The sequence below is a fragment of the Gossypium hirsutum genome, chromosome D05, assembly GCF_007990345.1.
Source record: "Gossypium hirsutum isolate 1008001.06 chromosome D05, Gossypium_hirsutum_v2.1, whole genome shotgun sequence".
Classification (NCBI taxonomy): domain Eukaryota; kingdom Viridiplantae; phylum Streptophyta; class Magnoliopsida; order Malvales; family Malvaceae; genus Gossypium; species Gossypium hirsutum.
This window is the reverse complement of record NC_053441.1, coordinates 8,984,754-8,998,044: the sequence shown is the minus strand read 5'-3', so window position 1 is coordinate 8,998,044 and position 13,291 is coordinate 8,984,754. Positions and strand designations below refer to the sequence as shown.

At 32.8% G+C, this 13,291-nt stretch overlaps 1 protein-coding gene and 1 long non-coding RNA gene across 2 annotated transcripts; one reads left to right on the top strand and one right to left on the bottom strand.

Annotated features, from left to right (window-relative positions):
* Nucleotides 1–931: 931 nt before the first annotated feature.
* On the bottom strand, nt 932–3,160 carry LOC107906266 (high-affinity nitrate transporter 2.1). The gene is made up of 3 exons (XM_016833224.2): nt 2,124–3,160; nt 1,919–2,034; nt 932–1,826 (listed from the first exon to the last, which is right to left on the bottom strand). The coding sequence occupies exons 1-3, from the start codon at nt 2,931–2,933 to the stop codon at nt 1,160–1,162; spliced, it is 1,593 nt and encodes a 530-aa protein (XP_016688713.2). The 5' UTR covers nt 2,934–3,160; the 3' UTR covers nt 932–1,159.
* Nucleotides 3,161–8,453: 5,293 nt separating this feature from the next.
* LOC107906265 (uncharacterized) lies at nt 8,454–9,785 on the top strand. The gene is made up of 2 exons (XR_001686696.2): nt 8,454–9,137; nt 9,438–9,785. It is a non-coding gene; the product is annotated as an uncharacterized lncRNA (long non-coding RNA).
* Nucleotides 9,786–13,291: the final 3,506 nt, after the last annotated feature.

Here is a 13,291-nt window from a genome sequence, read left to right as displayed (position 1 = left end):
AACATTACAAATTTGAAAAATAAGTTGGGCTTGGGCCTTGAAGGTTCAAACCCAAACTCGACTCATATTTTTAAATAGAACTAATTTTTTTACCTAAACTCATTTTTCGAATATAATATTTTTATCTAAACCCTTTTAAATTTTAAATGAGCCTTCAAACTTACTTAACAAGTATCATTAACATATCTAATCATAACGTTTAATCTAAAAACATTATAAAACCATATGAAATTTTTATCTATAACAAAGCACCATGTGGCATTGTTTTATCCATATCATGGACACAGCATGTCATATACATAGAGCTATGTCGTCATTTCTATGAAATAATTGTAAAAAGATTGTATAAAATATAAATGGCCAAAAAATTATATAAAATATAAATAATTCAAAAAGAAAAAGTAAAATTCTATAAAATAAAAGGTAAAATTTTAGAAAATTCTAAATTCTTAAAAAATCTAAAAATATGTAATATCAAAAAGTTTATAAAGCTCCAAGAAATAATAATAAATAGAAAAAGTTGAGGGTGTTTGATAAATCATTGAAATTTTTATTATATTTAAGATTTTAAATGTGTTTGATAATTATTTAAATTTTTTACTTAAACCAAAAAATAGTGTTGAATAAGATAAGTAGGTGGGGCTCACCATTTTCTTACTGTAAAAATTTTACCCTCACGAGTTAAATGGAATTGTGGTTGCAATGTAATATAAAACCAAAAATCCCATTTCACTAATGCTGTGACCAGTGTCCTGAGTATGAATCAGGACTCTTCTGTTTCCCTTTTCCCAACTAGCCCAGCCCTACATCTTTTTTAATATGTTGTGCTTACATATGCATGGACAAAACTCGAGTTGTGTTTCACAATGAAAGACAAGTCAACTTTCCCTTGATATTAAAAAATTAAGATTGCCACTGCCACGCACATCAATAAACAATTCCCATTTAGATTCTTTTCTTCATTAACTTGGAATCCTATTTATGGATATTATAATAGTATTAATGTTGCATCTAAACAACACAAGAAGGGCTTCCCAAGAAGCAAAAGAGATGAAAAGGCAAAGGTTCAGATTCAGAATACAACACGGTACAATAACCCTTCCCATTATTCAACAAGAAAGATTAATTTGTAATATCTACTGTTCCACGCCTGGATAGGTTAAACCTGGGACGGTGTTGCATTGGGCGGAGTTGGTGCTGAGGCCACGCGCTTTCCACGCTCAGACTTGCTGTTCTCGGCAAACTTGAGACTTGCGGAGTGCTTGCCCTGTTTCTTTTCGTCCTCGTTCCACTCTGAGGAGTAGTAATGTTCTTCGGTGGATTTGTTTTCATCTTTTGAAGGCGGAAGGAACATGCTACCCCACTGGGGGAAATGAACCAGGCTCACGGGAAGAGTGCAAGCCACGATCATGGCTCCCATCCAAGTAAGACCTGCCGCTGTGGAAAATCTTGAGGTTGAGAAGAATATTAGCTGCGTCAGTCCGGACCCGAAGTTTCCACCTGCACCTGTTAGACCTGAAATGATTCCCAAAGATCGTCGTGAAATGAATGGGATGATCCCAAAAGTGGCTCCGCACGCAGCTTGAGCTCCAATGGAGAAGAGGATCATTGCCAAGACAGCAACGGGAAGTGTATTGGCACGGCCTAGCCAGATGCAGAAGACACCTCCACATGTTTGCAGGATCCATAGGACCCACAGCCTGCCTCTCATCCCAAACAACTGGGCTGCTTTGTCCGAAGCATAACCACCGAAGGGTCGAGCAACAATGTTTGCCATACCAAAGGTAGCAGCAATAATTCCGGCTGTGTGGAGTTTGAGATCGAACCTGTTGGTTTAATTACATTAGATTTTTTTGTTAGTGTTTTTTTTTTTGAATCAAAAAAAATAAATATGTATAGTTTTTGCAGGGAGACTTACCTGTCAAAGAAATATTCAGCAATGACATTATCTGTTGATAGTTCAACTCCCATAGAGTAGCCATAAAGAAGGACAAAAATCCAGGTCCTGTAATTTGTGACGGCATACCATAGCACCTGAAATGATAAACACCATTTCCTTTTTAGCAATCGCAAGCAATTGACATCATGGAAATTTTACTGGGAAATTAAATAAAAATACTTGCCTTGCCGAATTTATCCTTAGCAACATCACCCTTCTTTTGTAGACTGCTTAGGTTCCCATCGGGCAAGTCCTGGCCAAGTGTTAAGACCAGGATCCCCATGATGATATGAAGACATCCAGGAATGAAGAAAGCGATTCTCCAAGCAGTGAATGGAGTTGCTCCAGCATGACGAATAATGTCATAAACTAAGGGCATCAACAACTGAGTTGCACCTCCTCCCATGTTACCCCATCCGGCTGCAGTTCCATTGACCAGCCCAATGATCTTGCTATTAAACATCGTGCTCATCCAGTACTGGCAAGACACAAATGTAGCTAGGGAGAAGCCGATCATGAACCGAACAGCGATATACCCTCCAGCGTCCGAAACAAACGACATGCAAAAGACGGTTGGAGCTGATAACATGACCAAAAATGCGCAACCATAACGAGGTCCCAAAAGGTCACAAACAGCACCCATCACTAGCCTTGAAAATATACTACCGGAAACAGATGCAACCCCAGCGTTCCCAATATCTTGCTTCTTTAAATTGAGGTTGTCACGAATAATGGGAACAAGGGGTGCGGCAGCAAAGGTGGAGACGAAGCAAGTGAAGAAGGAGATCCATGACAAGTGAAAAGTTCTCATGTGGGGATTAGCAAAAGAAAAAAGCTTGAAGACTTTGGCTTTGTGCTCCGAATCCACAGGCAAGTCAAACTTAGCTGTTGTATCAGTTGGGACCATTGGTGAAGCTACTGATAAGGCAAAAGCCGGTTCCCTTCCGGTGACTCCATGCATGGAACTTCCTGGGGATCCCTCAATGTCACTCATTGTCTCTCTTTTCTAAATTGGTCCTTTCCCTCTCTATATGCCAAAGCAGGAAAAGTGTAGAAAGGAAGTTCCTTTATTGTTGTTTAGACTAAAGAAAACTTGATTGGTATTTATATGAGAATGCCTTTGACATTTAAGAGCTGTTTAAAGAGCTAATGGAGATTCCCAACAGTTAAAAAGATATTTAAAAATTAGTATATAAAAAGATTAATCCACTTCGCCGCATCAAGCTAAAGGGAAAATGTCTCATCATATATTCAAGGGATCAATTAGTACTCTGTAGTGGGGTCCACCAGCTGCTTAAACTACCAAACTAACCTCATATTATCAACATGAATAATCAATGGCACTTGAGAAATAAGGGCACTATAGGGCAGTAACATTTTCCCTGGCAGAGATGGAGTGCTTCGGACTCGACGGCCGAGTCGCTACAAGTAATTAATTAAGTCTATTACAGAGATTTAACCAAGCTAATGATGTTTGTGGTCCAGCTACCAATGCTTACCTTAATAAATAAGACCTTGATTAATATAGGGCTTTTGTGATTTTCTATGTTTCATTGAAGCTGTAATTCTTCCAATGATATGTCAATTATATGGCCAGTGATGAATCTCACTTTTTTTTCTTTTTTGAAAATAAATATTTTATTGAAGTAAGTATTAATGGCATCAATCATAATTTAGTGTTGTGGTGAAGTAGGATAATCCTCCATCCAAAAACATTCATGTGCAGCTTGATATCAATTTCTGTTTCATCTAAATCAAAGCAAGGAAAAAGAAAGGCAAATCCTAGCTTTCCATCTTTAAAATGCAAATAGTAGTCCCAGCAGGCCCTTACGATTTTTTTGTTGATAGATATTAAATATAATTTAATAGGTCGGCAAAACTAGAAATATATAGATATATGTGTTTCAAAAGGTCCAAGCCAGTATAAATTTGGATGTATGTATTGCTTTAGTTACTTTTAGTATTTTGTTTCCTATATTTTAGTTTATTATTATTGCATTTGATGAGGTCAGATACATACAGCTTGACAAATGGTAATAGCAATCTCCTGGAACAAGTGGAAGTACACATGCTAACCTCGTGATCTCATCCTCTACATGTTGCTAAAGGTTTCTGAAATCACACTTGTTTATTATGTTAACCTAAACTAAAGGAGAAGCCTTGACAGATCAATGTTTGACAAACTTACTTAATTACCTATACTTAAATTCTCAAAAACAGGATAAAATTAATAAAATATACATGTCCATCCCTACTTGGGCTAGTTTGGCAACTCAAACCCCTCGTTAACTTGACCAAAATTCACATATAGCAAATAATTTCGATGAAATTTAATTCAGTCTCCAGAGTTGAAATATTAATAAAAAAAGCATAAAAATAATGCCCACAATTTCATACTTATTCATAAGTCAAATGATTCATTATTTCTTAATGCATAAACTAGAGTTTTGTTTTTCTTTCTTCCCCATAGTTTGCTACTTTTGCTTACCGGTTTATTGATGCAGACAGAAACTATATGATATATCTCAGTCTTACCCTTTCACAGGCTCCGAGAGCTTTTGGAAGTGTACCCTATGGTTGGAATTTTATGGAGATGAAGAGGAAAGTAACTCCGCTTGAATTTTTTTGCATCTTTCAAGAGCGAGAGTCTGATAGTTAAGGCATCTAGAAGTTGAAAAAAGGAAAAAAAGATGGAGGATAATGTTGTGTAATATTAATAAAAACTCCATTATAACATGTTTAATTCATCCCTCATCACATTGCTTACTAGGAAATGGATAAAGCTTACCAGCTTTTAGAAGCGAAAATCTGCACTGAATTAACATTTCCTTTTTCTTTATATGTCAACTGATGCATTTCATACACTTTGACTAGAATAATATATAAGAATCGTGGAATGATTAAACTCAGAAATGTCGTAAAGCATTTAAAGATAAATGCCAGCTCTTATTCACTATATGATAACTTTTAATTGATCTATCAATCATAGCCGACCATACAAAAGGAAAAGAACCAAAGTTTAGTTATACTAATCAAAACTGATTAAGTTTGATGACAAGATTTCATCAAGTTAGCTAGCCAAGGCAACTACAATTAAAGTAATGAACGTTGACCATAAGAATCCACCTCAACATTATCTCGAGAGGCCATAAAGCGTGAACTATGATTAATACATCATCAGGAGCATTGACTTCTGCATTGCTAAAACTAATACACACACACATATATATATATATAAACCTGGAAAAACATCGTTTGAAATGCTTGATAAAATACCCACCGTACACAAGTACATTGTTCAAAATATTTTTAGAATTCATGCATCGTACTAATCCAGAAATGCATATCATCACATGATAAACCAATCTTTTTCATATGTTTTGATTAATCTCAAAATAATTTTTCTTCATTAAAAAAAGGGTTGAAGACTGAAGATAAGCTTGATGGTAGTTGGCTCATTTCAAAGCACCTGTTTCTATCAACAATGGTGATCGGATGATCGACGTGTTAGCAGCACAAAAGTCTACGCCTGTGATAGAACACTATGTGATGGCCAGTATGGCTATCAGATCCATTAGCAAATTCACAACATAACTGATATGTCAAAATCTATAATATATAAAACCAGCTCCTAGTTAATATTAAGTTTGAGGTTAAATGGTCGACCAACCAATAAATATTGTTTGTGCTAAATGCTAATTAAGTAGTGTTTGAGTCCATTGCAACTAATACCATCACAAGGACAAACCAAGCAAGCAACCCAACGTAAATCTTGGAACTGGCTTGTACAGCAGCGCAGTAACATGCTTGGAATGGATGCCCTGAGCGAACGCAAATGCCGATACGGATGTTGGTGCCTCACTCTGGGTCTTGGATCAATGTAAAGATGGTTTAGAATAACAATCATGGTATGCTTGAAGGGTAGCTAAGCAAGGCACGATGCAGGTGTGGAGGGACAATGGGCGTCATTTTCATTCCCAGGCTACGCATTAATTACTATAACTTGAATCAGGTGATCTTGGCACTCCGAGTCCAAACCAAAGGTTGCTTCATCCTCAACAAAACCACTGCACCTAATCTTCTGGGGTTTTAGGTATGGTGTAATAGGCCCAAACTACTACTACAAGTTTTAGATCATATAGATTATCTATTTCGGCTTTTAGCCTTAACCCAAGACTATAAGAATTTGGGGTTACCCCAGCTTCAACCACTGATAGGCTGTTACGTCAATGGACTTCACCGCCCTCCTTCAGCCCAAGTATTTTAACACAGCTCCCCATTCCCATTCGGCTTTATTGACTGTTCGGCCCCTGAACTATACCCATTTACTCATTTTGTTCCCAAAACTTTTATTTGTTCCATTTTAATACTTAAACTATAATTCTATTACACTTTTTGGCCCCTTCCGTTAATGATGTTAAAAAGAAAAAGAAACCAACCAAAACACATCATGTGTCCCAATGAACCACTAATGTGGACGATGATGTGGCCATTAGTCGTGTTGATTAGATCAAAAGATTGTAGAGTTTATTAAAAATCATAAATAATATTTAAAAATATTAAAAAAATATTAAAACTTTAAATAAAATAAATATTGTTAAAAATATTTTAAAATTGTAAAAAAGTTATTAAAAATTATAAAATACTATTTAAAATTTGTAAAGATCATCAAAAATTGTGAAATTTATTTAAAAAAATTGCGAATAATTATAAAAAATTGTGAATAAGTAGCATTTAAACATTTAATTGGCTAGTTCACAATTTTTAAATAATTTTTATAATTTTTTAATCGAATCATATATTGTTACTGTTTGAAGACTGTGAATATGAGAACAGTAATGCCATCATAATAAAGCAAGAAAAGAAAGTAAAAGATAACATAAAAAATCTCCTTGTATTATTTTGGAATTTATAGAGAAAGTTGAAGAAGAAGAAGAAATCGATTTGTTAATTATTTACATTTTTTTACTTTTTTTTAATTTTAAATAATGTTTTATGATTTTTAACAACTTCTTTTACAATTTTAAAATGTTTTTAACAATATTTTTATACGGTTTTTAATGTTTTTAATAATTTAAATATTCTTTACAATTTTTATATATTTTTAATATTTTTTTCAATGTTTTGATACGGTCAATACACAATTAACATGGTTGATGACCACATTAGCGGTCACTGAGACATGTGGTGTTTCTGATTGATTACTATTCTTTTAACAGCATTAACAGCAGGGGGTCAAAAAATATAATGAAATAAAAATAAATAAAATTCAAGGGAAAACAGCGTTCCCATTTACACAAAACAAGATTCTGTGATTCACATGTAAGAAATCCAACACTCTTCTCATTATGTAGCAACTTCTGTAATTCGATTTAGATAATGATAAAATTATTTAATTCCTTATTCTAAAATATGAAACTGTCGAAACCGTTTTTTGAAAACAAAAATTTTAGTTGTCGACTTTAAAAATAAAACTAGAGTCGTCACCGATCCTTTATTAAGGTGTGATCGGCTCACCCTATTTTGGTCTACGAATTTTGAGAAAATGAATCCAGGAGTTAGTTACGCACGAGGAAGGGTTAGCACCATCGTAACGCCCAAAATCGGTACCAAATTGATCATTTAATATCTTAGTGTCGAAGGTTAAAAAGATTTCTAAAATCTGCTCAAATGATGAAATTTGAAAAAGAATAATCAATTGTTCAAGTCATGTAAAGAAATCGAGTCCCAATACGTTAGAGTACAATTCCTCATAATCCCTGAACTTTGAATATCACTTTTATTTTATGTGAAAATCTTCATTTTGAGAAAGTAACATGCCACACCCAATGCGTTAGGGCACAACAAGTTAAGTTCCCCAAAAATGATTTTTATACTCATGCATTTTGAATGAAGAATATCTTCGATTATTTAATATTAACAAAGAAAATTAGAACCCAATACGTTAGGGCTCAATTTCCCTCGAAAATCCCAAACTTCGAATATTGCTTTTATTCAAAAAAAACCCTTGAATCAAGAAAAAATGATTTTGATATATCGAAAAAACCAAGATTTATTTTCCAAAGGGTACGTTAAAAATTAATGTACAATATGAAACAAATATTTTAATTTAAAATATATATGTACATGTATTTACAAAATATGTAAACACAAGCACAATACACAAGTAAATTTAAAAATATGTGTATGCATATATTTAATACACATATACAAGTATACGTATGTAAAAAAGACATGTACAGCAGAACTTATAGTAATCTCCAAAAATATGTATGTAGATTTCAAAGAAAATATGTATATGTACAAAAATAAGGAAAATACATATGTATTGTAAAATATAAGTGTACATACATATATACTTATTCATAAAAACTATGAAAACAAAAAAAAGGGAAAAAAATATAAATTATGCACCTATTAAAATATGTATATATATATATATGTACATATATGAATGCAAAAACTATAAAAATAAAATAATATAAAAAAATATAAGAGTATGCGGAGATGTATATATTCACAGAATAAAAGAAAATGTATAAGTATGCATATATATAATATAAGGTACATAAAAGTTAAAAATAATAATTAAATATATAAAACGTATGTAGAATGCATGTATTTAAAAAGGTTTAAGAATATATATATTATATAAAGAAATATGTATATATATACTATATAAAGAAAATGCGTGTATAAATATAGGAATAATAATAAATAATAATAAATAATATAGTAATAATTTTAAAAAAATGCAAAAAAAACAAAATAACCAAAAAATGAAATTAAAAAAAGAAAGGGGACCAATTTGCGACGCGCGCACTACATGGGGGACCTAAAATGAAAATAATCCCTCTCCCCAAACGGTGCGCAGCAATGGGGACCGACTTGAAACAAGGTAAAAATATTTGGGCCAAATTAAAAAGAAATAACTGGCTCAATAAAACATGGCGCAAAGGGGGAGGACTTATTGCGCAATTCTCCCACTTAAGGTTGATATGCGCAGACCCCCAAACTAAACAGCATCATCTTTGTTCCGTTTTAAGTTTTAGAAAAAAAACAAATTCAGGGTAATATTTTGCCTTTCCCTTTGAAGCAAAAACTGCTTCTTTCTGGGTTTCCTTAACCCTTTGGCCGCCGTTCAGCCCACGCCTCGATTCCGACGGAGGGGACACCAGCTCGACGACTCCGGCGAAAGGTAAGTCTCCCTTTTCCCCTTTTATTCTATTATTTCACAAAACAAATAAAAAAGAAAAGAGAAAAAAAAGTAAAAATGAAAATAGAATAAACGCGATTAACCTTCAATTTTCTTTGTATTTCAATCTTTTCTCTCTATTTTCGTATCTTTTACACTGCATCCCCTCCCATATACAGATTTTAATTGGCTTTTTATAGCCAAAGCGAAAAGGAAAATAGATATATAAAAATATTTCTTTCCTTCCATTTTGCTATGAATCCCTTTCTTTTCGCTGTTTGCTCCTTGTTTGTTGTATTGCAGGTATGCGGCCAGTCAATGTGGAGGAGAACGTGGGTGCTGCTGTGCGTGGGAGCGGCGCGCGTGTAGGGGAGACCGGTTTAGGATTTCAGCAAATTAATTTTTCTTGGCTAGGGTTTGAAAATTGGCTATTGGGCCTGCTAGTGTTGGACTGTTTATTTTTTGTTTTAATTTACTATGTGGGCCCGGGCAAATAATTGGTATTACAGAAACAATACTATTACCAAGGCTCAAGAATTAAAGGTGAATGTCTACTGTTCTGATTGGCCTTCCAAAGCTAAACCTTAAAGGTGAATGAAACAAATTAAGGTTAATTATTGTAATGGAGCCCTCATGAATTGTTTTTGTTTTTCTTGGGTGTCACCGTCAGTCATGTTGATCTAATTGATTTTCCCCATAAAATATGATTTTGGGTCACCGTCCAAAACAAAAGATTAGCCATGAATTAATTTAGTACACCATCGCATGCATGCGGAATTAAAGATTTTCTTAGGCTCTCGTTTCATAATAAAACAAATTGAGATGTAACATTTAGCATTTTCACTTCCGGTTAAAAATAAGTAATTCACTTTGTGCACAGTGTAGAATTTATATTACTAATCGAAGTCAAATCTAAGTTTTATACAAATAAGATTATTGCAAATATAAACTAATGTGTGGGCAAACAAGGGATGAAATGGCTGTGGCTGTATTTGCATTACTTCAGAGCTGCGAGTTGAGGCACATATACCTGTTGCTAACATCAATTTTAACATCCCTCTATTTCGCATTTAGAGGGATACCAATAATCCACCTATGTTCACTATATTTCCAAAATATCAGTAAATTGTACCAAATATCTCTAAATTATTACTCTTATTTTAAATTGCCCTCTAAATATTGAAACATTCTAATTACATTATCGAATTATCAATATTATATCAATCATTTCCTTCGATTATTAAATTACATGTCAAATCTTATGTAGTACAATTAAAAACAAAAATTTTAAAGAAAAAGGTAAAAGATTACCACGTAACTTTTAAAACTTAAAAAAATTAACACCGACCATAATGACTATTTTAATTCACTGCCATAAATTATTATACATTAACGTTGAATTTAAAAAGAATATTGTATTGAAACTTATTACTCTGGTTTATCCTATTTCTGAAAACAAATAATTTCACCTCAGTGGATGTCATAAATTTTTTTGTTCATGCCCTCCCCATCCCCGGAGGAAATTAAAAATTTAATGATTTTATACTATACAGTCATAACCCACCCCCATTCACACCACAAACTAGTTTTAGGACAATCCAATCATCCACATTAGCTTAAGATTTTATTACTATCATCGATGTTATATATATTTATTATTTGAACTGCGTTGTAAGCTTCAAATGTAAATCGATGGATTTCCCATGATATTTTCCTATCTAAAAATGATATATTGTATATGGTGTTTGTCATCTACCTTGAATACGGATGGATTGTAAAGAAAGAAGAAACATAATTATATCATCTCAACTCATTTTTTTGGAAGTCTACAATGAACAGCTCAATATCCTCCGCTAACAAATAATTGAGTGTTTTCCCTGTAGACGTTGCTATACTGAAAAGCGTGAGGTCGGCCTTTTTATTCCTAGTGTATTTCAAGTCTCTGTTTGCCAAAACTTGAAACAGCTGATTTGTCAGAGGCAACAGCAGGAGAATCAGATCAGATCATATCATATCATAAATCAGTCACTCTCTGCCGGAAATACAACGAAATGCTCAGAATTAGCCACCGGTAGATCCACCTGATGAACAACTTCAACTATTTTCTTTCAACCACAACACTGGTATAAAGTTCAAAAAAAAAAAAACAAACGGGTTGTAAATACCGCATTCTACGCCTAGGGTTCATACCATAGTTACGAAGAGTCAAATTATTAAATCAAAAGTAGAAAAGAAAAGGTACCATCTGCATTCATTATACTTCAAACTACAGTTTTTAAATGATGTGATATAACTTGGATATTATTATCATATATAGGCAACTAGATTGCCTATATATGCCTATATGTTTGAGTTAACGAAAAGATGTTATCCTGATTGATGTATACGCTTTTGGAAAATAATTAAATAAATGTTAAATATAATTATATTTTATGAAAATTAATAAAGTTAAAATTTTAAATGACAATATTATTGAGAAAAATAGCCATCAAATTTAAAATAATTTTTAGAAGGAATTTTAAGATGATTATTATTTTATACTTTTTGGGTTTTGGTTTAAGAAGTTCAAGTAAGTGTCTTGATATCTCTTTGGTGTGTGAACACGAGACTGATGTTTCATAGATTTTATATGTGTATACATACATATATTCTGTCATTTAATTAAGCCTGCAAATTACATAATGATAGGTTTTTTATATGAATTTTAGAATGTAATTTTACTTTGAAATTGTATTTTCAAGTCATAAGTTATTTATTATAAACTTCAGAATATGAATTTTTTTACTTTTAGATAAAAAAAAATTTACTTTGAATTTTTATACCTTTGTTATAAAGGTTAAAGGTGACTTTGGTATGTTATAAAAGACTAATTAAAATATTGGATTCATGAAATTTTGTTGCGTTTTACTTTCTGAAAATTCTGGGTTTTGAATAAATAAGCCACAATATTCTGATAATACTTTTAAACAGATAATAATTAAAAATATAATTTTTAAATTTTATGACTAAAAAAGCCACAATATTTTAGTAGTACTTCACCTAAAAATCAGATTATAATTAATAATAATAATAAAACTCCTTTACACAGAAGGAGAACATCTGGACATATACTTGGGTTTGTAAAAGGCGATGATGGATTATAACAGATTACGCCTCAAATACTCATGACAACAAAATCCGTGCACAATCCTCTTTCGAAGGTTTCATTATAAAATTCTTTATATGAGTTATATTAGATATTCATATATTTATGATGGGACTGAGTGCGGAGGGGGCGAATAGGTGCCTGGTCGCACCTCGCTATTAAAAAGGAGCCTAAAGACAGAGGGTGTCGGCGGCACATTGTCCTTTGGAGCAGCCCCATTGTCACGTGGAGTAGTGGCCCCGTCCGTACGATATCCACGCCCCTTTCTCAGTTTTCACCATTGGAACCACCGTGCTTCCCACGTGAAACTCCCTTCCCCACCACCACCCATCACCATACTCCTCTCTTTATTTATTTTTCCTCCAACTCAGCAATATTGGAACCACAACTTTCTCATCAACCCCTTTTTCTCCAACTTGTTTTGTCAATTCCATTTTTACCGTCCTTTTTCTAAATTAAATATGACATCTAATAAAATGATTAATTATATTGCTTTTGAAGTCATTAAAACGTAATGCACACGTGATGCATGCAACACGTAGATGAAGCTTTTGATTCTGCCTCTTCTTTCAAACCTATTTTCAACTTTAAATGGGAAGTTTTTATTAAGTTTCACTTGAGAGATTAATCATATCGAGAGAGAAGAAGTCGAATAAAAGACTTACTAGATTATACTACACAATAAATATCATTAAAAACTAAAACTCTTTCATCTCGGTTCACACACGCGCACATCTGTGTATCTTCTTTGTCTCTTATTAGTTTCTCTTTCTGGCCAACTTCTTTTGTTAGTTTGAATAAAATTGAGTTAAATTATGTTATTAATTTTGTGGATTTGTTATTTTATACTTTAATTCGGTTAGTTTTAGGTTTTATATTTTCAAATTTTAAAAATTTAGTCATTAAAAAATATAATTATTAGATTTATTAAATTAGGTTGTGATTTTTTTCAAAATCTAATACGACAAACATATTAAAGTTAGTCTCATATGTTAACTAAAATTTATAAAAT

Excerpts from the sequence above, each read along its gene's own strand:
- LOC107906266 (XM_016833224.2), bottom strand. The coding sequence starts at position 2,933 with ATGAGTGACATTGAGGGATCCCCAGGAAGTTCCATGCATGGAGTCACC. Across the intron at positions 2,035-2,123 it reads CTAAGGATAAATTCGGCAAG|GTGCTATGGTATGCCGTCAC; the intron begins GCAAGTATTTTT and ends TTATCATTTCAG. Across the intron at positions 1,827-1,918 it reads GCTGAATATTTCTTTGACAG|GTTCGATCTCAAACTCCACA; the intron begins GTAAGTCTCCCT and ends TTAAACCAACAG.